Below are 26,312 nucleotides of genomic sequence, written 5' to 3'. Positions count from 1 at the left end.
GAGAGAGAGAGGGAGAGAGAGAGAGGAAGGGAGGGAGAGACCAATTTAACAGGGGGTAAATAAAACTACATTTTATTTTTAAAAAGAACTTGGCATATAAAAATATTTTTAAACTTTAAACATTAAATGCAAGCATTCAGTACTGAAAGAGATAAATCATAGAGCCCCAAAATCATGGTTAGCTGCTTACAAATGAATTAAAACATGAGATCCCAAAAGAACATGTAATGCTCCAAGTAGACCACAGGATGGCAAAGATCTATTCTATAACAAGGTGGGATAGTTTCAAATTAATAATTCTACAAAGGACAAAAGAGTAAGTTATCGTTACTATTAATGGTATAATAACATGTGATAATGTACTAAATAGGTTATAATTATGTGCTATAATAAAAGTGATAAAGTGTAATAATTAAAAATGGAATTAAAATGAAAATAACAAAATATTCTATACTAACGGGCACAAGTTGCAGTGCAAAATATACAAATGTTATAGGAGGATTAAATTAGAGGAATATGCATGAAATTGACCAATATGGCAAGGTACTGGAAATTTAAGATAAAATAAGGAATAAAGAACAACATGTTCTATAGATTCAATGTGCCCAAATTCATTGGGATATAAGAATTCTGAAAAAGAATGTTCTACATTTCAGAGCTCCAAGATGCCGATGATAAGCTTCAGGGATTATTAAACAGAGATTTTAGAAAAGATGTTATCATCATAACTAAAGAAAAGCAGGTAGAAAGGAGAGAGTCTTAATAAAGCTAATTTTGCTTATAGTGAGGATCAGAATCTATCCTTCACTGATAAAAAAAAAGCTAAGCTCATTGGGAAACATGTTAATCCTACCCAGAGGCTAATTATACCCAGAACTCTAAACTCTATTTTCACCAAATAGGATTGGAGTACCACATCATTTTTTCTTACATCTTCTTACATTTTTCTTACAACTTTTTCCCATTTGATAAATTGGGAGATTAATCTATTATTTCTATGTCAAACAAGACTCATACTTTCTTTTTCTGCAATATCTATACTTTCTTCAATGTCTTTTTTTCCTAAATTCGACTTTTGACACTACTAAAAATGGCTTGTATCCTTCACTAATTCTCTAATCATTCATGGTTAAACAGTAAAATCAGTTGGGCTCTTAGCTTTATATTGATTTTTTTTCCATTTGTACATATGAATAGACTTATGTTTAAACCGCATACTTGATACAGCCCTTTTTTTAAGCAGATACTTATCAGTCACCATTCTCATTCATTTTTGGGACTGCGAATGGACAAATAATTTTTTTCAGTATTGTCTTGTCTCATTTTCACTTATCATCTAAAAAAATGTTTTTCCCTATACATCACATTTATTTAGAATTTTACATACTTTCCCCTTAACCAAGAATGAATTAGCAAAAAAAATTATGTGCCATGTAACATGCATCTTTGATTAAATTACAGCTAGTCCTTGCTTAACGATGCTCCTGTTTAGCAACTGTTTGAAATTACAACAGGTCCTCACACTTACCAAATATATCAGCGTTCCCATGGTGACATAACTGACATTTGGGCACTTTGCAGTTGGTAGACATTTACAACCATCTCGCTGTCCCACAGTCACATGATTGCCATTTGCGCAGTTTGAAGCCTGCTTTCTATAAGCAGAGTCAATGTAGGAGCCAGCAGTAAAATCGCAAGCCATGATCATGTGATGCCTCGCGTAAGAACTGCAGCAGAAGCAAAATCACAAGTCCATCTTGGTCACATGATGTCTTTCTTAACAACTGCATTGCTTAGTGATGGAACTGCCAGTCCATTTGTGATCGTCAAATTACAATAGTTCATTTAGTGACCGTTTGAAGTTACAGTGGCACTAAAAAGTAAGTTATGACCATTTTTCATACTTACAACCGTTGCAGCATCCCCATGGTCATGTGATCAAAATTCAGATGCTTGGCAACTGACTCATATTTATGACGGTTGCAGTGTCCTGAGGTCATGTGTGATCACCTTTTGCGACCTTCTGACAAGCAAAGTCAATGGGGACTGCTTTGATAAGTAACACACTTATCAACTGTGTTACTAACTTAACAACTGTGGCAAGAAAGGTTGTAAAATGGGACAAAGTTCATTTAACAAACATGTCACTTAGTAACAGAAATTTGGGGCTCAATTGTGGTCATAAGTTGAAGACTATCTTTACTTGTATTCATTTTTTCATTTGAACCAACACCCTAGCTGACACCAAGTCATACTTTCTGAAATACATTTTAACCTTCTCATTTGTAATTAAATGTACACCCTCTCTTCCATAAATACATTAATCAACTCCACTCCACAAAATTATATTGCTTGTCTATGGCATCCTTCACAACTACTGTATATTTTTTCTTCCATTTTCATGTATTAATTCCTACTGTTAATTATTTACTCTTTAAGTCACAATCTTCCATTGTCACAGTTGTCATCAGCTCATCTTGACCTTTTCCACTCATCATGGGTTTGGTCAGTTGAGGCTTTCATTAGATGATGGAAGGAATAGTCTAGGTTGCTAGTCTTAATTATACCAATGCTCCACACAATATACAGCGCTTTGCTAATGGAAAATTCACTAACAGTAAGTTTAGTATATTTTGTCTAGTATGCTGCAAAATGCATCCAAAGCCCTGCTTTACCCCAGGCAAGCAATATACTTTGCTTATGTTCTATCTATTGGAAAGTGCCTGCATTACACTGACATAGTGAGGATACCTATCTGCTTTGAACATTAAAGATTCTAAGTTTAAACTAAGTTTAATTATTTAACCACATACTAGAACTTATCTGTGATTGTCTAGAACAGGGGTGTCAAACTCGCAATGTCACGTGACGTGTTGCGACGTATTGCGACTTTTTTGACACTGCCGGCAATGGGGTGGGCACGGTTTCGCTAGGATGCATCCAGCCCGCGGGCCAGCAGTTTGACACCCCTGGTCTAGAATGTTACTAAAGTATTCTTTAATAATACTCACTGTCATTCTGTTTGTGTTTAGTTTCCGCTAAATTTAAATACTGGTTGCAAATTAAGCAAAATTCACAGTCAGAGTAAGCAGATTTGTATTCTGGATGTTGCTTTAGAGGATGACTAATGACTCTCAATTTATTTTAGGCATTCTTTAACTTTACCAAAAGAAAAGTGGATTATGAGACTTTCAAAGCAGTTAATGATGCATGCCTTGTCTATGATGGGAGGCTTGTGATTGATACCAACTTCCATACTAATGATGTGAGCATCAGAGCTGCAGGTCCTTTAACCAAATTTTCCAATATCTACTATGCTAATGAATGGACACACAGCAATTTCAGCTCAAAAGAGATTGGATTTCAGCTTGCTGCAACCATGCTGAATCTTTTTGATCCAACTCTAGAGCCAATTTTTGAACCTCCAGAAGATTTAGATAGACTAATTCCTATGTACAAGGGAAGCAAAATTCAAGGTGAGTCAAATACATTTGTTTTTAATAATCTTGCATTTCTATAAATTTCACCTTGATATATCAAAAATATTTTGAAGTAAAAATATCAATTCATGATATATCAAATTCAGAAAAACAACATTGTTACTCATTGACAAAATATTTTTTTCTGTTTTGTTTGCTTATTTATTTAAGTATTTATTTATTGCCAAGATTATCTAGCATGTGCACCAAATCCAAATTCAAAAACTGTATTGTTGTGGCTATATACAGGAAAATTAGAACTGCTTCTTAGGTATTTATGCAGGTTAAATAATAATAATAGTGCTCTGGGACTTTAGAATTTAAAGAGACAGGCACCTAACCATATAACAACCCAGACTTAACAATTGTTGGTTTTAAAAAAGACAAAAAAGTCTAGATAGTGGAGATGACAGTACCTGGAGACAGCAGAAGAGAAGAAAAAGAGCTGGAGAAGAAAACAAAATACAAAGGTCTACAAATAGAAATAGAACAATTATAGCAAAAAAAGCAAAGGTAGTATCAATAGTAATAGGTGCCTTGGGTGCAATCCCAAAACAACTGGAGCCTCACTTGAACACCATCACATTGACAAAATCACCATCAGTCAATTGCAAAAGGCAGCTTTACTCAAACAGTTTACATCCTGCAATGATAAGTTCAACACCATCCAAAATCAACATCTTTCTATTCCAGGACCTTGGGAGGGACTTAATAGGTGGATAAAAATGCCAAATCCAATCTGAACATCTCACTGACTGCACAATGAAGCATTGTAATTTATGAATCTTGTATGTCACCTAACTTGTAATGACTGGGCAGCTCATAACAAAAAAAAAGTACAATGAAAGCAATGGAATATACAAGATAAAGATAAAAGATTGCAAGTATGATGAAATGAGAGGTTTTATCCTTCCTTGCCAAAGGCCTGAGTGCTACTCCATCCAAAGTCAGAATGAAATATCAGTCAGCCAAACACCCCCACACACACACACAAAAAAAAAAACACTATGTAGAAACAAAAAGACATCTTCCACACCAAGCCCTCTTCAGCCAATTCCTCAGGAATTCTAGAAGGTTTACAAATATTAAAAAAACAATGAAATAAAATTACATTGTAAACCTTCAGTAAATAAATTGTAACAAAATTAGGAAACAGATACTGTATAGGTAAATTTGTGTATATTTGTACATAAAAGTCCTTGAGTGTGAGGGTCATCCTCACCTCAGGGGATCAACTGTTTCACAGGAGGGGAGCTGCCACTAAGAACTCTGATATCTGATCTCTTCTTCATGCTTCACCTCCTGGTAGAGGGGACCATTAGAACACACTTTCTGGTTGTCAGGATTAAATGGGCAGAAAAAGCCTCCAGGCCCTGGGAAATGAATGGCTCCGTGCAGTTTAAAAGGTAATATTTTTCTGGCTGGGGCCAAGACAGTCTAGGCTAAGGCCAAGTAGCCACCCACCTAGAGACACCAAATTTTAAGGGGTCCCAAAATTGAAAAGACTTCCAAAAACACTATGAAAAAGCAAAAGGTAGTAACAGTGCATTCTGTAAACCAGAGTGGTTAAATATAATTTAGGGGTTAAATATAATTTAATAGTGTAAGTTAATTGGGTGAAACCAGGCTTAATAGCAGCAACTGTAAGAGGGATCTTGGAGTCTTAGTGGACAATCAATTAAATATGAGCCAACTGTGCGGCAGCAGCCAAAAAAGCCAATGCAATCCTAAATTGCATTAAATTGCTGAAGATCACGTGAGATACTAATACCACTCTATAAAGCCTTAGTAAGACCACACCTAGAATACTGCAATCAATTTTGGTCTCCACACTATAAAAAAGATGTTGAGGCTCTGGAGAGAGTGCAGAGAAGAGCAACAAAGATGATTAGGGGACTGGAGGTTAAAACATGAAGAACGGTTACAGGAACTGGGTATGGCTAGTCTAGTGAAGAGAAGGACCAGGGCGGACATGATAGCAGTGTTCCGATATTTGAGGGGCTGTCACAGAGAGGAGGGGTTCAACCTATTTTCCAAAGCACCTGAAGGCCAGACAAAGAATAATGAATGGAAAATGATCAAGAAGAGATTCAACCTGGAAATTTCCTGACAATGAGAACAATCAACCAATGGAACAGACTGCCTTCAGATGTTGTGGGTGCTTCATCACTGGAGGCTTTCAAGAAGAGACTGGACTGCCATCCATCAGAAATGGTGTAGGGACTCCTCCTTGGGCAGGGGGTTGGACTAGATGACCTACAAGGTACCTTCCAACTCTGTTATTCTAATCTATTCTAATTGAAAATGTCAGAGAGAGAGAAAAAAAGTCCAAGGCAGAAAATAATAACTATAATGCTCAGAAACACAAACAGTAACAACAACAACAAATAAGAATGTCTTTTTTGCAATTCCTAACAAAATTGGAAGATGAGCCAAACAATTGGGTTACCAGAATATGACTGTCTAGGACAGGGGTAGGCAACCTTGGCTCTTTTATGACTCGTGGACTTCAACTCCCAGAATTCCTGAGCCAGCCATGCTGGCTCAGGAATTCTGGGAGTTGAAGTCCACGAGTCATAAAAGAGCCAAGGTTGCCTACCCCTGGTCTAGGATGCCAGAAAGTCCAGAACTGGCTCCGGTTTTGACCACATTTCAAATTACAACAGTAACCTGAGAAAGAGAAAAACTAATTTTGATTTGATTCAGTCTAAAATAGAATTAACTTGATTGTTGCTAATATTTTTAATAAATTTCCTCATTTCATAGGAAGCAAGTTTTAGGGGCTCAGAGAGGGAGTACACCTAAGAGTTTCAGGATCTGCAAGCAGCCCAGAAAGCCTCTTATTGTGGACAGTACATGAAAGAAAATTGGGCAAAACTTTGCCATTTACTTTGTTGAACTCTTGCAGACACAATTTCCTCTCTTCTCACATTCTTCCTTCTGCTTCTTTTCTCTTCAAATAGAGAAAATGGTTTAAAAGAAGTGATAAGAGTTGCAGTAGAACTCACATTTTGCAACTTTTATGATCAAACTAGTTGTTAAATAAAAAATAATCATTAGAAAATCATAACCTACCCCAGTTGCCTGATTAAATCTGTTTCCTCACTTCTTTGTCATACAGTCATGTTTTTCATTTAACATATTTGCATGGCATCTCCTATGCCAAGCATGAAGCGGGTCTGAGAATCCAGTAATCCCTTTTCATTATTAAAAAGATCTTGAATATTCATCCAGTATTCTGGTCCTCTCAGCTGTGGTGTTTACAGAAAGCAGAATTTATCTTTTGCATTTCTTGAAAAGATTACAGTGATTGAAGTTAGAATTTCAGTCCAGCATGTAACCACTACAGTGCAGGCCATCAATTGAATTGCAACAAAGTTTCGTCTGTTCTTTCAGTCACCCTGGATTGGTTTTAAAAAATAACAAAGTACTTTGAAGGCCTGATGATTAATAAATTTACTGATTTTATATAATCTACATGTCTTGAAAACATTGTTTTTCACAGGTGGTGTTCTACCTGGAAAATATAATTATGTGCATATTTTTAAACCTGGGATTCCTGCCCGCTTGGATGTACAAGAATCACAACCTAATTATGTAAGTACTCCCTGAGTAATAAACAGTTGAGATTTGAATTACAAGTATCTTGGGGATATTTTTTTTTCTTTTTCAGGAAACTTATGGACATATAGTAAGCCTATAAATCAGACAAATCAGTCAAAATGCTACATGAGGTGTAATGACATGACTGTCACAACATTGTTTACAGTGCTTTCAGTCCTCTAGTATATTAATTAAATGCATGAATTTTTTGCTAGCAATACTAATAAGCACCTTAAAACAAATATATATATAATAGTTATGTTCTTCTTGCCTTTTTATGCATCACTGTTAAATATATATGTACCAAGTAGTTCTGCTGAGAAGATTTCCATTGCTTGGAAATCTTTTCCTGTAAAGAAACTGATAGAACATTTAAATAGAGCTAATCTTGCTGCTGATAACAATGTTGGAATATAAACTTTGTGGTATAAGGAGAAATCCTATTGTAAGGCATTGATATAAAGCATTTTTGTACTAACCAACCTTCCTCCCTGTCTTCCTTGTTCTCTTCCTGGAGTGAGTAGATTGATATGTGATCTAGCTTTGCCTGTTGTCCCAACACTTTTCTCAATTTATTATAGGGGATGGCAATCACAACAGGAGATGCGATAAAGGGAACTTACTTCAGAATACATGTCAATCAATACAGCATAATAGAAACCATTACTTGCTTTTCAAAGAAACCTATTCCTGTTTCCAACTACATATGTTTATTTGGACACCATGAACGTCTTCTTAATAACCTTTGTTCTCGCTGGAGGGAGGGACTTATCTCAAATCTCTATAGGTAAGATAAAATTTTATTCTGCTTATGAAATCTATTATAATGTAGCTATTTGAGGCAGATTTCACTTTTGAAGAAGCATCTTGTCCTGGTCATAGGCAACATAAATAACGGATACTTGTTCCTGAAAGGTAAGCAGAGAGTCCATGAAGAACATTGTTAGGAATTGCTTAGTGACTTTACTATTCTGTATATTTGAATATACTACTGTATAAGCTACTATCAGAAACGTTGATTGTAAAGAGGGGGGGGGGTACACATTTTTCAAAGAGAGTAATTAATTAAAATGTGGCTAGTCTTTAGGGCTGAGAGCTATAGTACTGTTTCAGATTTTGAGCACTTGTGATAGATGTACTACAAAATTATTGTTTTAGGAGTCTTGCCTGTTCACTATGCTGGATAAGGCCTGTCCAAAAATACTAAAAGGTCATAGAAACGAATGTTTTGCTTTGCTGAAAGCCAGTTCTTGTTTTTTAAAAAATTAAAATAATATGTAAAGAAAAGAGGGTGGGGCAGAGATTTTTGTTTTAGCAGTATATTGATGGTTGTAGGCAGCACACTGCCTGTTGCTGGTTTTTAAAAGTAGTTGCTTGATTGCCTTTCCTAGTAGAAAGCTTGAGTGAGAGAACGTTGTACATATATTTCTTAGTAGCACTCCATTATCTCTACACAGAAAGAATGTCCAATTTTTTTCTCCCTTGTCTGTTTGAACTAAGAGATGTTTCCAGTCTCAGTGGCATGATGTTCATCTGTTGGGGAATGGCATCCAGCAGCCTCAATCGACACATACTTGCAGTTTTTTAATACTTGAATGTGTCATTCAGGCTGCATACTACCAAGAAAAAATATATGAATCTTCTGTTGACACAGCAATTAAATCTCTTTTTTAACATATTAGATAATTATAAGTTGAGATGTTTTCAGAGAATAGTTAGTGTGACATTTGTGCAGTTAAAAGCCCTGTGCCTTTTTTACATATGCCATATATGCAACAAATGTTAAACAGGGTCAGGAGTCAGGACTTCAATCATGCAACACCCTGTTGAGGTTTTGACCCTCCAGGAGTTTCCCTGATGATGAAGACTATTTCTTCAAGGAGTCTTGAGTAGTGTACTTTAGCAATAATGTAAATTAGGGAAGATGCATGCAAACTGATTTTGATCCATAGAACCCTAGCAGAAATCCTCTTTATTATTCCGCTTTAGAGCATAAGGAAAAGCCGTTTTGCTAACACTTCCTTTGGGGAAAAAAATATTAAATTTTAATGTTTCCAATGCACTTTGAAAAGTGGATTTATCATTTACATATGTACCTAAGAATCTTGATCATTTCTTTGATGATGCTATACATCAAATGGTTAGTATCTACATAAATGATCAGAGTATATAATCAGAGGAACATGAAAAATGAGAAAGTGACCTGCATAATGGTGTACAGTAAGAGGGAAACAAATGCATTTTGTCCCAGTGTTGAAAAAAATGTCTTTTAAAAAAAAATATGCTAATATTAGAAAATGGAACACTAACAGGACTTATCGAATACACAATCCTATACAAAATGCTTATGTTTTTTTTTAATTTATATTTGGTTGTTCTAAGCCAGATTCATGCAGTTCTACATCATCTGTCAAATGAAGAAAGGCTTGTGTATTATTCCACATATCTGCTAAATCACAAATTACGTGTTTTGTTTTTAAGCAATACTTTTTTCAGAATTCATATAATGTAAAATAGCATCCCTAAAGGTCCTGCTCTGCTGAATTAAAGAATAAATCATGTAAAATTTTATATTATTTACTAATGTGAAAACCTTTGTTTTAAATTTTTTGTTCTTAGGTTAAACTCTGATTCTAGTGTTTTAAAAACACAATGGATGGTTACATTTCTAGAAAGATATTGACAAGTTAGAAAATGCTCAGAAAAGGGTGTCAAAGGAACACTTTGAGAACATGTCCTTAGAGGAGAAGCTGAGTCATTTGGATAGTGAGATTGGCAATGTCTAAATTTGGTAAATACATAAATACAGGCTGGAGTAAACACATGGAAGATGAATAATATCAATATGCTTAAAAAGATACTACCAGGAAGATGGTTAGGAATTATTTTCCACAGAAATGAGAACAGATTAGATATAAATTGCAGTTACCTAGATTTCCTAGGTACTGACAGAGGTTGTGGATTCTCCATTTCTAGAGTTAATTGTGGATTTTTTAAAGTTGGACAGCCACTTCTCAAGAATTGGTTTTCCAGAATATTGCAGAGGGTTGAATTACATTATTTTTGTAACTCCACAATTCTGTAATTCACACAACACCTGAACCAAAACTATATTATGGCTTTACACAATGTATGAACCCAGAATGTCAAGATACTAAAGGGAATTGTGGCAAGTATAATACATCTTTAACTTTAAGAGAGCTAATTTCAACAAATTTAGACAGAGCTTGAGAAAGATTCCATGGATGAGAATCCTCAAGGGGAAAACAACTCAAGAAGCTTGGGAAATTTTGAAAAGTGAGATTATAAAAGCCCAGTCTAGCACAATACCAATGAAGAAGAAAAATAACAGCTCTCAAAAGAAACCAGCATGGCTGCATAAAGAACTCTCTGATAAATTGAAAGACAAAAAGAATAAGTATAAAAAGTGGAAAGAGGGGCACATAACTAAGGCAAAATATCAGCAAATAGCCCGAACCTGCAAAGATGAAGTGAGGAAAGCTAAGGCTCAAAATGAACTAAGGCTTGTAACAAAAGTCAAAAATAACAAAAAAAGCTTCTTTCAACATGTAAAAAACAAGAAAACAGTTAAGGAAATGATTGGTCCACTAGTGGGAGAAAGTGGCAAGAAGGTGACAAGCAACAGGGAGAAAGCAGAACTACTCAACTTGTTTTTTGCATCCGTATTTACACAAAGGGAAAAAACAGTCCAATCTATCAAAAACAGTACCGTAAAAACCAGATTAGAAACACAAGTTCAAATTACCAGAACCAGATGTACTACACCCCAAGGTTCTGAAGGAACTGGCAGATGTGATCTCAGAACCACTGAACTATATCTTTCAAAGATCCTGGAGCACAGGGGAACTACCAGAGGACTGCAAAAGAGCTGATGTAATTCTCATCTTCAAAAAAGGGGAAAAAATGGATACAGGAAATTACAGACCTATCAGCCTGTGGTCCTCAATGGAACTGCATCTACATAGAGGGAAGTGTGTAGTGGGGTGCCCCAGGGCTCTGTTCTGGGCCCAGTGCTCTTCAACCTCTTCATCAATGATTTGGATGATGGGATAAATGGGGAACTCATCAAATTTGCAGATACCAAGCTAGCAGAAATAGCCAACGCTCCAGAAGACAGGCTTAAGATACAGAAGCATCTTGACAGACTTGAACATTGGGCACTATCTAACAAAATGAAATTCAATGGTGAAAAAAGTAAGGTTCTACACTTAGGCAAGAAAAACCAAATACACAGGTATACTATGTCGTACCTTGATCAATAGTAGTAACTGTGAGAGGGATCTCAGAGTCCTAGTTGACAATCACTTAAATATGAGCCAGCAGTGTGCTGCAACTGCCAAAAAAGCCAACCCAGTGCTAGGCTGCATTAACAGAGGGATAGAATCAAGATCACATGAAGTGTTAATACCACTTTACAATGCCTTGGTAAGGTCACACTTGGAATACTGCATCCAGTTTTGGTCACCACAATGTAAAAAAGATGCTGAGACTCTAGAAAGAGTACAGAGAAGAGCAACAAAGATGATCAGAGGACTGGAGGCTAAAACATATTAGGAACGGTTGCTGGAATTGGGTATGTCTAGTCTAATGAAGAGAAGGACAAGGGGTGACATGATAGCAGCGTTCCAATATCTCAGGGGTTGCCACAAAGAAGAGGGAGTCAAGCCATTCTCCAAAGCACCTGAAGGCAGGACAAGAAGCAATGGATGGAAACTAACCAAAGAGAGAAGCAACCTAGAACTATAGCATTTTTAGGACAAAATATAGGAATAGATTTTTTTCTATTATTTTACAGACTTCCAATAAAGAGCACAGTTAAGTTCTTCACTCCAAGGCTTTTTTTAAAAAAAATCCTTTTATAACTGGATTAGTTTTTCCCAGCATGGTAGCCAATGCCAAGAATGAACTCAGTGAAACAGCTGTCACCTGGGAGTTAATTTGCCTCTTTGTGACATGCAAATTATCTTTTGAATTAGAGGCCATATCTAGCCATGAATTGTATTCATCAGATTCAAAGTTTTAACTCTTTGGTGATGGATTTTGTGACAGCAGAATTGTGTTTCAAAATTACCGTAGTTAAATTTAGATGTGGCCTACAAGAATAATAAATCCCACCATTTCTGACAATGCTGGTTCTTCTACAAGCTCATCATTTATATTCCAGCTGGGTTAATTCCTACTATCTGTAACTGGAGCTTCAGATGCAGCACTTCTTTCAATTTCCGATAAACTGGCTTTTGTCAGGCAAGACCTTACAGCTATTTCATTTTCTTGACAGTGACGAGTCTGTTTTTCCACTGTTTCTCACTGAACTGAAAAAAATAGGACACAATATCTTTTATAGATTTTGGTCAACCTCCCACTATTAAAATGATTCTTGGGAACTATAAACTTCTGCTAAATACTCTCTGATAAATCATTACATATGACTTTAACTTCTTGTTAATATAGGAAAAGCCCCTTTGATGGGAATGCACACAAATGACAGTTGCCAGGTAAAATTTGACATGTTGGATTTTTTTTCCTGTGATTTCAAATGTGATTTTAGTGTGCTGGAATCAGTTCTGAGCTTTAACAAGACATCTTTCCAACGTTAAAAACTAGCTTCAAATCTACAAAAATATGTGCATTTTGAATTTTATAAATTGGAAAAAATATTTTCTTAAAATCAGCCCAGCAGAACAGAGAAGCCAAAGGAGGCTTTCCTTTCTAATAATTATTACAGAATCTTTTCAAGTATATTTTATTATGATTTTGTGATAATTGGGTTTTCCTGCAGTGGTTCAAGTCCCAAGAAATTGTAAACAAAAATTATATTAAATGGTCAAAATTTTCCAAGATCAGCACATTTTCACCTTGTTATCTTACCTTTGATATCTTCATTGGTCTTAGGTATGCTGAAATCACACGTATGAGATTTGATACGGCTTGAAATTTGATGGGATTTTAGCTGTGTCATATGAAATCTCAAATGATTTGTATGACCCTGAAACTTCATAGTCTTTAATACTCTAAGAAAAAAATGTCAATTTATTTTAGTTAATTATTATTTTTTATCAAACTTTGAGCCTACATAATGCCTTGATGATTGTGGAGAACAGAACAGAAGGTCACAGCCATCCAGAGACAATACACAAATTAGAAACCGAATGTTGTTAACATAACTAAAGGACAAGCACCCTATCCTAAGGTCTTGAAGAAGAAATTTTTTTAAAAAAATAATTTTCTAATTTTATAAGGATGGGAAGCATATACAAATCTGTAGGGTGATACTGTTCCAGAAAATACCGTAGATGCCGCAACATTAGATGCCATTGTTTAATTTATAGGATTCCGAGTTCATCCACTCTGCTTGATTGTATCAAATGGGCAGAGGCAGTTGAATTAAGGGATCCCTCATTCAGCCAGGTCCTGTGCCATGAAGAGTTTTAAATGTGATAGCTAGAATTGAGAATTGCATCTAATAACCTGTGCAGCTCAGTTTTTAAAATTGTGTAATTTATCTGCAATGTTGTAGTGCAGCAAATGTTCTGATTTGCCCATATGTAGATTATTTCATGTAACTAGTTTTTACTTTAGCTCTTTTATCTCGTTAGTATAACTAGACTACTGCAAGACTTTCGAAGTGGGGCTAGCCTTGAAGAATGCTTGTAATGATGTAAAAAGCTACAGTTCAGTTGCTAATCAATGCACGATAACAAGATCATATTATGCCTTTCCACATTATGTGTGGAAAGACTGCAATGGTTGCCAGTTCTTTTTCAAATTCTATACAGGGGTTAGGGTTAAACCTTAAAATCCTTAAATGGCTAATTGTATTCCCTAATTGTATGAACATGTTCAGGAACTAATATCAATGGTAAGATTGTCCCAAGCCAGCTTATCAGCATGCTGGAGAGAGCTTTCTTCTGCATTGTATTCTATTTCCTCTTTCTACTTTCAGGAAATGTGGTTTTTTTGGTCCAGAGCAAAGGTCCCCAACCTTTTGGGCACCAGGGACTGGTTACATGGAAAGAGGTTTTTCCGCGGACCGAAGGGGCCATGGCTTTGTATGCTGCCTGCATCCTGCAGATGGGGCTTTGCTTGTTTGCGCGGCCCAATTGCTGGCATGCCGCAGCCCCGTACCAGTCCACGGACCGGGGGTTGGGGACCCCTGGTCCAGAGTATCCATAGAAGGGTCAGCAAACTCAAGATGGTGGCCACAACTGTGTAATTGAAGCCTCACTAGTTTTTAATGTGTGCCACATATATGAAACACATAAAAAACAAAGCAGGACATTGATTGTATACCTGAAACTGCCATCCTGACATTTTTACTCCCCTCACTACCACCTGTGAATGTCCCTGATTTTAGCTTTCTCTCTCTTTCTTACTAGGTTTTAATCTTTTCATATTCCTCCCCCTTGAATGTTGAAAATGTAATATACCTATTTACTAATGAGATTTTAATTCTGTATATAAGAACTCTGCTTGTCCAGTTCGTATGTAATATCCTTGGGAAAAATAAATTTTACAATATAATATAGTTCCAAGATGGCTCTACATTAAAACGGCAACTAAAAATACTTCCATCATTATTTCTAAGGTGCTATTCTTCCATGTACTCAGAGAGCGTATCAAACAACAAAACAATGCTGTATGCATAAATGTACTGCAAATGTGTGAGATGTTATGGCATAGTTTTGTGACTCTCCTGTTTAAAACATGTTTTCTTAAATAAATACTTTCAGGAAAAGAAAACAAAAATAAACAGAAGGAAAAATGTCTGAACACTCTTAAAAAGGGAAATAAAGATGTTAGATCCCTGCTTTTGTTTTTGTTTTCATTCCACTTAGGGGTTTATATAAAAGGAAAAATAAGAATATTAGTTTCCAGTTTTCAGGCCTAACCTTGAGACTGTTAGGAGAATTAGAGAATAGACCTAAGCCAATTCTCACGATACACCATTCTGAGAATTATATTATTATTTGGCTAAGATTTCTAGGGTAGAGAAATCATCTGGGTAAGAGAAGAGCTTTAACAAGTTACTCTCCCCATATATAATATGGAATGCAATCTTAATCCACCACCCCCTCACTATAGTGTATTTTCAATTGAAATAATATCCAATATGAAATCATTACCTTGCTTTAAACATTTTTAAGATTTAGCCTGTTCCAATATTTAAGAGTTGAAAAACCATCAGTTGGACATTTTATAGTCTTAAAAATGCTTAAAACATTTATTTATTTTAAGGGAACTGACTGCAGTGGTTGTGTGCACCATTAAGTCTCCAAACTCAAAAACAAGTTAAGTCTTTCATTGTTTTATTTAAAAAAATCTGCTAATAAACAACTTCCAACTAGCATGATGCTTACATTCTTACAATAAGAGCTCAGAATAACTACTCAAGTTAAAATCTTTAGTGATATATTTAGAATGTCACAACAAAATAAAGTATTCCAAAAGGTGTGATTGAAATTACATTTAATATAAAAATATTTACATTACCTGACTTTATAAGGATATTCAAGGATATTCTGAACATTACAACATTCTGTAAATATATTTACATAAAATATCTTTATAAACAAGATATTCAAACATGATAAAACCTGAATGAATGTTGAATATGAAGTTCTAAACATATTTTCAAAATGTCAAGGCCAGTGCACAAGTCAGTGGAATATCGTCCTGTAGTATTATTGTGTGCATGCATTCAAAAGAGTTATGTTTTTATACTCTAGTTTCTCTTGAAAATTTCTTTAAGTCTGTTATCAGTTTTCTTTTATAACAAAAACAAAAACTGAGGATGTGAGCATGGCTAGATGTGTCTAATGCCACTTAGTAGACTTTGAACTCTAATTAGGATAACTAGATGTTCATTTTAAAGAAAAAAAGCCAGAAAGAAAGAATACATAAAAGCTATAAGAGCTTTCCTTTTCTGGTCAAATCAAATGCCAACCTTGAATTGTATTATTAAAAACAGACTTCTATAATAGATCAATATAAATAGCAAAGAAACTCTAGCAAGCATTAGAGATATCACTCTTGTATTACATTACTGGATTTTAAATGAACAACTGTGCTCCTAATGAGCAGTAGCTCAGCCTAGAAATCAGGGGATTAAAAAGCTGTATGGCTTTCTTATGTTGAAAATGGATTACAGTTCATTCAAGAAAGTTTTGAAAATGATTAAGACTTGAGGCACAGTCATGAGCAAAAAGCTGTAGGAGAGAAGTAGTAGGTTCAATTTTAATGAAGTTAATTGTTCTTTCCCCCACTGATTAGAGTGACATTTCAATTAGCCATGACTAACTAGTCTTAATGATTTCAATAGGATCTAAGCATGACTAACTGAATTTAGAACCAAACCATAATTTACCACATAAGATTTCTTTAGAGATTTTTGCATAATAACATTCAATTTTGCTGGTTTTTATAATATGTATGCTGGAACTTTAAGGGCTTAACTTTAGCTTGATTGTGTCTATTCTAAGAAATATTTCATAAGTATATTAATGTATAATTCTTGCATCTGTAAAAATCAATATAACAAACCCATGTTGTCTCTGATATAGCAATACAATACATATAGAAGTAGCCATGCACATAAAGAGATGGAAGTTCTACAGATAGTTCTCAATTAATGACCTCTTGTTCAATAACTATTTGAACTTATGATGGCACCAAATGATTGGTACTTATGACTGGCTGGTTCTCAAAGTTCTGGCAATCACAGCATCCCATTAACATATAATCATAATTGGGGTTCTTAGCAACTGGCTTATTTTTCTGACTATCACAGAGTCCACAGTTCCGTGATCATGATTTGTAGCCTTCACTACTGGTTTCCCATAAGCAAAATCAGTGGGGAAGCTAGTAGGAAGTCAAAAGTCAATCATGTAAAGTTCACACTTAATGACCGTGGTGGTTTGCTTAAACCCAGTAACAAGAGACTGCTGGAACCGCCATTGCTAAACAGCACAGTTACTTGAAGTCATGCTTTACAATTGTATCATTTAGCAACCAAAATTATGATCCAAATTTCAGCTGTTAAGTGAGGATTACCTGTATCACTAGCTCCTGTTTTTATTAATACAAAAGGGAATTCTGCCGTTTTTAAAAACCTTTCTCTTCAAAAATAAACAAAAAATTAAGGAAATAAACTGCTGAAAATTGTAAACCATTAATAATAATTGCATTTTTTTTAAAAAAAGGCTTACTTTAGGGGAATTCACATTTCAAAGCCCCACATAATAATTTATCCGTTAATGACTGAAAATCAGGTGTATTGTAATTTTTAAAGGTTTGAAGCAAGTCCTCCCTTAACTTTCAGTGGTTTACAGTATACCTTTAATATTAGAGAGAAAACTACAATATAATATCAGAGGGATAAGCAAGAGAGTAAGCATGACTTGTCATTATCAGATCTTTGCATACATGATTACATTGCCCAACAATCAGATATCAACAGGATGACTGATCAAATCCCTGTGTTCTGGATTCTGAACTTATTTGAATTCTTGCTTTCTGCATTTCATTCCTTCCCATCTTTTATTGCAAAACCAGCAGATTGGATTGTTAATTCATCTTCAGTTGGGTTTCCATAGCTTCATTTTACTGATGGAGTACTTAACTTTGGAATTTCATTAAAAGTATAAAATACTGCTTTATTGAATCACAATATTATTTTAATGATACAAGAATTTGATTTACTAGTAATCTTATCTCTATGTCTTTTATTAAGCATGAATTTAAATGCACCAACTTATAAAGAATAGAAGGTAATAACTGATAAAACAGCTTATTCTAAAAAAATGTGCCAGAACCCATAATTTACATTCTTGTATACTGTAGCTTTCAAAAGGTTTCTAAAGTTGGTTCTATTGTTGAACTGCTGTTATTATTAGGAATTTTTTTCTGTTCTTTTGAAACCATCCTTCTTATAATTTAAGACTATTATTGTTTCCTATACTCATTATCCTCTTTTCTGCCATCTTTTTCATAATTGGAATTGAAGCCCAATTTTTCTCCATTCTGTATCTGTGACCTTATTTTCTGTTTTGTGAGGACATACTTTATCCCACTATATTTATTTTCAGAATATTAATCTAAAAATTTTAATTTTTTTTTAATCCAAAGCGCCTGAGGGCAGGACAAGAAGCAATGGATGGAAAATAATCAAAGAGAGAAACAACCTAGAACTAAGGAGAAATTTCCTGACAGTTAGAACAATTAATCAATGGAACAACTTGCCTTCAGAAGTTGTGAATGCTCCAACACTGGAAGTTTTAAAGAAGAGACTGGACAACCATTTGTCTGAAATGGTATAGGGTTTTCTGCCTGAGTAGGGGGTTGAGCTAGAAGACCTCCAAGGTCCCTTCTATTCTATTCTATTCTATTCTATTCTATTCTATTCTATTCTATTCTATTCTATTCTATTCTATTCTATAACTCCGTACTTCAGGGAATTAGCTGTCCTTCACATTTCTGTAATAAGGCACATAGAATAATTATAAACTTTTTAATCATTTGCATTTTCATTATCAGTATCATCAGCATATTGGCAGGTTATTGATATTTTTCCCTCAATTTTACAATCATTCATATCAGAGCATGTGCTAAGGTAACCCAGGAGTAAATACAGTAAACAGTGCTTTGTATTAAATGGTGGCTTATATTACACTATCTACAATATACACTAGGAACAAAATACATACACATGGTAATACAGCAAACTCCAACACACAGCAATTACAGAAGGAAACAGAAGAGAGAGAAGGACTCCAGCAAAACCTTCCCTTTTACACTCAGACTCTTAAAGGGATACACATACCTGCTGAGTCATTCCTATTATTATATCATCCACCTTACATTGCATTACATCATTACATAAGCTGTTTAGCCTTTAAATCATTGTCCTGATATCATTCTCATGTTTTTGTAATGCAGTTTCCCTCAGTATTTGTTCATCATATAGGTTAACTAAATAGGATCAGACTTGTCCCTCCCTTTTGTTAATAATAATAATAATAATAATAATAATAATAATAATAATAGTAGTAGTAGTAGTAGTAGTAGTAGTAGTAGTAGTAGTAGTAGTAAAGTTGGAAGGGACCTTGAAGGTCATCTAGTCCAATCTCCTGCTCAGGCAGGAAACCCTATACCATTTCGGACAAATGGCTGTCCAGTCTCTTCTTAAAAACTTCCAGTGTTGGAGCATTCACCGCTTCTGGAGGCAGGTTGTTCCACTGGTTAATTGTTCTCACTGTCAGGAAGTTTCTCCTTAGTTCTAGATTGCTTCTTTCCTTGATTAGTTTCCACCCGTTGCTTCTTGTCCTNGGGGTAGGCAACCTTGGCTCTTTTATGACTCGTGGACTTCAACTCCCAGAATTCCTGGGGTAGGCAACCTTGGCTCTTTTATGACTCGTGGACTTCAACTCCCAGAATTCCTAGGGTAGGCAACCTTGGCTCTTTTATGACTCGTGGACTTCAACTCCCAGAATTCCTGAGCCAGCACAGGTGTGCTGGCTCAGGAATTCTGGGAGTTGAAGTCCACGAGTCATAAAAGAGCCATGGTTGCCTACCCCTGTACCTGGGGTGAGAAGCAGCGGGGTCCCGAGCCTGACGCTGCCCAAACACGCCGCCATCCCCTTCAGATCGTCGGCCGCCACTTTCTGCCTGAAGGTCCCCCCAAAAAATCCTACGGGGCGAAGGGGGGACCGATTGGAGAGCCTCACGAGAAGAATGAGCGAGGAGGTGGCTGTGTTCACACGACAGGGGTAACCAGGTCATTTGAACGCTTAACCGGGTTGTGAGCAACGCCTCGCTAGGAACCCCCCCCCCCCAAAAAAAAAATCCCGCAAGACGTGGAAAAGAGCGGCGCTGCTCGCTCTCTCTTCTTCCCGGACTCGGAGGAGGGGGAGTTCAACGGAGCTGGGGAGGGGACCGCGGGGAGGCGGAGCCGGGGCGGAGAGAGGCGTGTCCTTGGTTGAATGTAAAATCTTCGGGTGTAGGCGCGCGGGGTTGGGGGGACGATGCCGCTGCCCCGGCCGCCCCTCTTGCTCTTGGGGGTCGTACTGGCGTCCTTCGAGCGGGGGCGCTTTTGCGGTGAGTTTCTGGAAGGTTTTGCGAGCTGGGGAAGGTGGGGAGGGAAGCAGAAAGGGAAGGGAGGGAAGGGGGAGCCCCGGGCTGGGTCTTTCTCTCCCCCATTCCCCCCACACACTCCCGTCCCGAGCTCTTTTCCCCCCCAAAAGGAAACCTTTTCCTTCTCTAGCTCTTCACCGAGCCTCGTTTTAGCACTTTTAGTGCTTGATTTGGGATCCGTTCCGTTTTGTTATTTCTGGGGGTGCCGAAAGTAAAAGTCAGAACAGAAGCTTTCAATTTCAGGACTGCCCTCCCCCCCTCCCCTCCCCTCCTGTCCGGGCAACGGACCTGGGTTCCTGCCATTCAGCCCCATCCTGATCAACAAACCTCGCTCTCCCTGGGGAACAATCAGATCTCCAGCTTCGCCTTGGTTTGGAATCCTCTTTGTATTTCTGGGGAAAGGGAAAGTGAAAGTAAAAACAGAACTCTCGAATTTCGGCGCTTCCTCCCTTCGGAAGGCGGCCTGACTGGGGAGCAGTCGGGGCTCCAACTGACTTGTTAACCTCCGAGCAAATAGGGTCTTCCTGACTCTCTTCTAATAATAATAATATAATAATAATAATAGTAAAGTTGGAAGGGATCTTGAAGGTCATCTAGTCCAACCCCCTGCTCAGGCAGGAAACCTTATACCATTTCGGACAAATGGCTGTCCAGTCTCTTCTTAAAAACTTCCAGTGTTGGAGCATTCACCGCTTCTGGAGGCAGGTTGTTCCACTGGTTAATTGTTCTCACTGTCAGGAAGTTTCTCCTTAGTTCTAGATTGCTTCTTTCCTTGATTAGTTTCCACCCGTTGCTTCTTGTCCTGCCTCCAGGCGCTTTGGAAAATAGCTTGACTCCCTCTTCTTTATGGCAACCCCTGAGATATTGGAACACTGCTNAGCCTAGCACTGTGTTGGCCTTTTTGGCAGCTGCAGCACACTGCTGGCTCATATTTAGGTGATTGTCCACTAGGACTCCGAGGTCCCTCTCACAGTTACTACTATTGAGCAAGGTGCCACCTATGCTGTACTTGTGCATTTGGTTTTTCTTGCCTAAATGTAGAACCTTGCTTTTTTCACCATTGAATTTCATTTTGTTTAAGATGAAGCCAGTTTTCTTATGCTACATGTGGACTGTGGTTCCCTGTCTGGAGTGTAAGTTTCCTAAGAACAAAATAAGATATTCTGGGATTGCCATTTTCCTAAGGATATTTCACAGCTTGGCACAGCCAACAGAGTTGAAGGCCTTTCTATAATCAATGAAGCAACGGATTTTACTTCATCTTCTAGTATCAGATATTCTTTTTTTTTAATTTTCTATTTTTATTTTATTCAAAAGAAAGTTAAAATACAAAACTCTTTTGTTTTTCATGTCCTTAATAGTAAATAGTATAATCTTCTAAGTGAAAGTGTCCTATTCCAGTCTCTTACAAATCACTGATAGGCAAGATTCAATGCACAGTCAATTCATTTCATCTTTTTCTGTCTTGTTCATTTTTCTTGTCCATATTCCTACTGTAATTCAGTGATTGAAGATTTGGATTTTTGTTTCCTGCATGACAGCATCAGCAACTAAGTGTCCCAAAAGCTTTAATCTAGCCATTAATAAACACCATTAGTACTTCAAAAGATTCTCAGCATTTTCTCAATAGCATGTTGATTACCATATGACCTGAGAGGCCCATTATCTAACACTGTATCATCAGTCAGTTTATAATATAGATGCCTGCTCTGTTTAGCTGGCAGTTGAAATAGCTTTCACTCTGTGAGTGACTTTGTTAGGAGTGTATACTTTTGTCATATTCTCCTGACATTTTTTGTCATCCCTCCCAAGAACTCCCGATGAGACTTGATGGGAAAGTTATATAATTCAAAATGAAAATTAATAAAGTTAGTCTAACATTATTTATTCTTAACATATTCATGTTGTCACTAAATAATTGGTGCATTGTTTTTAAAGTGTTTCACATCCCGAATTTTATTATCTGTCCTAGTGGACAATCACTTAAATATCAGCTAGCAGTGTGCTGCAGCTGCCAAAAAACCCAACGCAGTCCTAGCCTGCATTAACAGAGGTATAGAATCAAGGTCACATGAATCAAGGCATTAATAATGCCTTGGTAAGACCACACTTGGAATATTGCATCCAGTTTTGGTCGCCATGATATAAAAAAAATGTTGAGACTCTAGAAAGAGTACAGAGTAGAGCTACAAAGATGACTAGGGGACTGGAGGCTAAAACATATGAAAAATAGTTGCAAGAATTGGGTATGTCTAGTTTAATGAAAAGAAGGGTTAGGGGTGATATAATAGCAGTGTCCAAATATCTAAGGGGCTGCCACAAGGAAGAGTGGGTCAATCTATTTTCCAAAACACCTGAAGGCAGGACAAGAAGCAATGGATGGAAACTAATCAAGGAGAGAAGCTGTCAGGTCCCCAAATCCTTATTGTTTTCCCTGCATATGTGCTCTTGTTTGGAGCTTGCCATTCTGCTGGGAGGGGGAGTTTGCTTTCGCTTGGGATAACTTTTGCTTTCTGCTTTTCCTCTCCCACCTCTATCCACTTGAGAAAAGTCTGTGTCTCCCTTTTCCCCAGATCTTGCCTCTACTTCCCTATTGTCAGTAACCCCTAATAAAAGTTCCTTTTGAGACAACGCCTGTTTCAAGAGTTCTGCTTTCTTGGATGATTAGCTGAGGTGGGTCCTTACATAAGCATTCTAGAATTAAAGAGAAATTTCCTGACAGTGAGAATAATTAACCAGTGGAACAACTTGCCTCCAGAAACTGTGGGTGCTCCAATACTGGAGGTTTTTAAGAAGAGATTGGACAACCATTTGTCTGAAATGGTATAGGATATCCTGCTTGAGCAGGGGATTGGATTAGAAGACCTCCACGGTGCCCTTCCAACTCTGTTATTTTTTTATCCTGTTATTGAATATAGATGATAAATTGGCCGGCTATAATTTCCTGGATCCTTCATGTTTAGTTTTTTTGTGAATAAGAATGTTTATAGCAGGGGTGTCAAACTTGCAACGTCACGGGACATATCGCAATGTATCGAGACTTTTTTGCCATTGCTGGCAATGGGGTGGGCACGGTTTTGCCATGACGCATCTGGCCCATGGGCCGGCAGTTTGACACCCCTGGTTTATAGTTATCAAGAACACCTATACTATATTTTAGAAGTTAAAATAATACAGAACGCAAATTCTTTTAGCAGACTGAGAAATTGTTCATCAGCATCTGGAGAAGCAACTTCAATGAATGCCCTTAGGTACTCTGTGACCAACTTTAACTCCATTCATGTCTCAACTCATTATATTTGCTTTGTGAGAAAAGGATGATCAAACATAGGAATTGAGCAGTTCAGCCTTTGTTTCCAAACATTGACCAATTTCTCTAAATTGTAATAATTATTTCTTCTATGATATGAAGGTTTTTTTTAAAAAAAAACTATCATAGCATTTGTAACATCTCACACTACCTTCTTGAGGTTTAGCTTTCCTCTGTATTTCTTGATTATTTTTTTGTCCTCATTTCTTCATGGCTGCTCTCAACCCCTTTAATTGTCCTTTTTGATTTTCAAATTGTCACATAGTTTTTTTTAACATATTGGCTGTATTTGTGGTAGAAATTACCCAGCCATCCCTTCTCACTCCATCATTAACCTCACCTTTCTATGCCCAAAGTACATAATCTAGATTGGCTGTCGTTTTTAATTCATCCACCACATTTTTGTAAGGTCTCTCTACAACATTGTTTAAATCTATCAATTCATTTCCACGTAAGTAATTTGCATGACATGGGTGGAGCCAGTTGATTGTGAAAGTTAGATTGGCCCCAAAGAAACATGAGGTTTTGGAGGCTAATCTGTCATTCCCAGTATCAGTCAAGTGGGTCAGCTGTGCATCTTGTTCTGGAACATTAAGCTTTTTTTACTCCTTTTCTGTAAGATGTTAATTGTAAAATTATGCTCCATTATTACCTTCTCAATCAATTCAGGCAGCTGCTGTGGCCCTGTTGACCCTCCCAACCATGATCTATCATTAGTAGGTTGTCAAATGCCAAATTCTGATGTCCAGGCACAGGATGATTATCCGATGTCACTAAAGGGAGAATAAAAATAGCTACCAAGTCTGAAGTGAAATCAGAATGAATGAAAGAATGGAGTGCACAAATCCACAAGAGTGTGCCTTGTTTATATATTTGAAAAACTACAAAAATGTTTTGTATAGATAATTGACATCTGACAGGACAGGAAGACAGAAAAAACATACCATTGTAGGTTGAATGCAGAGTTAAAAAATATAATGAAGAGGAATGAAAATGTACAGTACTCATTGACAAGCAAGATATGATAACCAAATGGATTTGAGAAGCAAGTAAAAGAAAAAAGATTAAAATTAAAATCAAGCTAACAGTATCAATAATAACAATGATAAAAATGGCAACAATCATACACAAAACAAATTTGTGTTTTCCAGTATTTAATAAAATAAACATTTGATTATTTCACCATATATAAAAAGTAGGGGATCTAGATGAACAAACTAAAAACAAAATTGAAAAAAAAATATTTCTTTTTTTAGCCTCAAACTCCCGTATTTTCCTCATGCTTCTCATCTGGGAACAATCAGTTTGAAGTGACAGTATTGAATCTCTCCTAGCATGAGGAATGAAAACTAGAACTAATTAAAGTTAATTAAGTACAAGAATGGCCTAGATGGCAGGATGAAGCATGCAAACCTAAGCTTTACAGATATCTTTCCATAAATTACATATTATTGAACCATGAAGAAAATATAAAGTTGCTGATTCTAGTTATATAATTGGCTTTCTTTTTTGGCCATATCTAATCATGCTTCCATTAACAAGTCCCTTTTCAGATTTCTAACTTTGGCTACAGCATTTTTGCTTTTCATTATGTAAGTTATTTAAAACAACAATTGCCAGTTCTATAAAACAATCAAAGTAACTTATTTGCCATGATGCTGTTAGGTTTTCAGAGGCAGCTATTTCATCTTTAGTAACTCAGTTGTCTATACTTTATATTTATATCATTTAGGTATATAATGGAACTTCATTGTTCTAGAAGGGATTCCCAAGAATCCATTTTTTAATCATCTGTTATTTTAACAATGTATTCAGTTTTAGCCTTTGCCTTGTCATAAAATGTGGGTTATTTACATAAATATCTATCTGTATATTATTGTTTTAGTTTTTTTTTAATTTTGAGAATAGACATACTGAGGATTTCCTTGTTTAACAAATTAATTTAGCTGCGGTGCACTAGTGCAAGGAACATATTGCAACATGATTATGGCCTGTTTTCTGGCTTTATTAATCCAGAAACCTAAATGATAAACAACACTTGTGTCATTGTCTACACAAATGTAATTTGTTTATGCAGAAGTTCAGTTAATCCTACCATCTGCTTTTCTCAAATGAGAACAGATAATGGAGACACAGTTCCTCACAGGTCTTCAGGCTTTTAAATTCTGATAAAATCAGGATTCTTCACTGGCTCTTGCCACAGCTCTGAATTAAGCCACTTTAAATGTAATTACTGAAGCTGGCTGTACATCAGGAACATCCATTAAAAGAATTGATTGACCATGCTGTTATGGCAGGCATTTTATGAACAAACTATCATGATGGGTCCAGAACTGTAATTTATAAAAGCAAAAAAGCAGGTAAACACTTTTTAGCCCTTAATGAGAGGCACACTAGGTAACTAATTATTGTCTTTTTTAACCAGCTTCTTTAAGGAACCTTGGGCCTTGGCCATCTATCAAGATCGTTTTAATGATCTGAAGAAGGAACTACGTCAGATCTTAGTATCTACCCAGGTAAAAAAAATTCCTCCTATATGCATTTAATATAAGCATTTATTATTGTTGATTATTTGCTTTCATATTTCAACAAACTGGAAGTTTGTTGTTTCTTCTTTACTCTTAAACTGTAAAGCTCCAGAATATTATTAGAGCCAGGTTGGTCTAGTAGTTAAGGCACCAGGCTAGAAAGCAGGAAACTCTGAGTTCTAGCCATGATAGCTAGAACCTGAGCAATCTTGCGCTAGTAACTCTCTTTCAGCCCAACTCACC

General features: G+C 36.4%; 1 protein-coding gene across 1 annotated transcript in view; it reads left to right on the top strand.

Moving 5' to 3' along the window:
* Positions 1-26,312, top strand: part of CFAP61 (cilia and flagella associated protein 61) — a 140,449-nt gene that overhangs the window by 104,995 nt on the left and 9,142 nt on the right. The window contains exons 24-27 of the mRNA XM_029286400.1: positions 3,149-3,476; positions 6,985-7,076; positions 7,664-7,869; positions 25,967-26,057. Of these exons, the coding sequence (XP_029142233.1) occupies positions 3,149-3,476; positions 6,985-7,076; positions 7,664-7,869; positions 25,967-26,057 (717 nt within the window). The remainder of the gene's footprint in view (positions 1-3,148; positions 3,477-6,984; positions 7,077-7,663; positions 7,870-25,966; positions 26,058-26,312) is intronic.

This window comes from Protobothrops mucrosquamatus, unplaced genomic scaffold, assembly GCF_001527695.2.
Source record: "Protobothrops mucrosquamatus isolate PMUCROS unplaced genomic scaffold, P.Mucros_1.0 scaffold_213, whole genome shotgun sequence".
NCBI classification, from domain to species: domain Eukaryota; kingdom Metazoa; phylum Chordata; class Lepidosauria; order Squamata; family Viperidae; genus Protobothrops; species Protobothrops mucrosquamatus.
The sequence above is the reverse complement of the archived record's forward strand: the minus strand, read 5'-3'. Positions and strand labels throughout refer to the sequence as shown.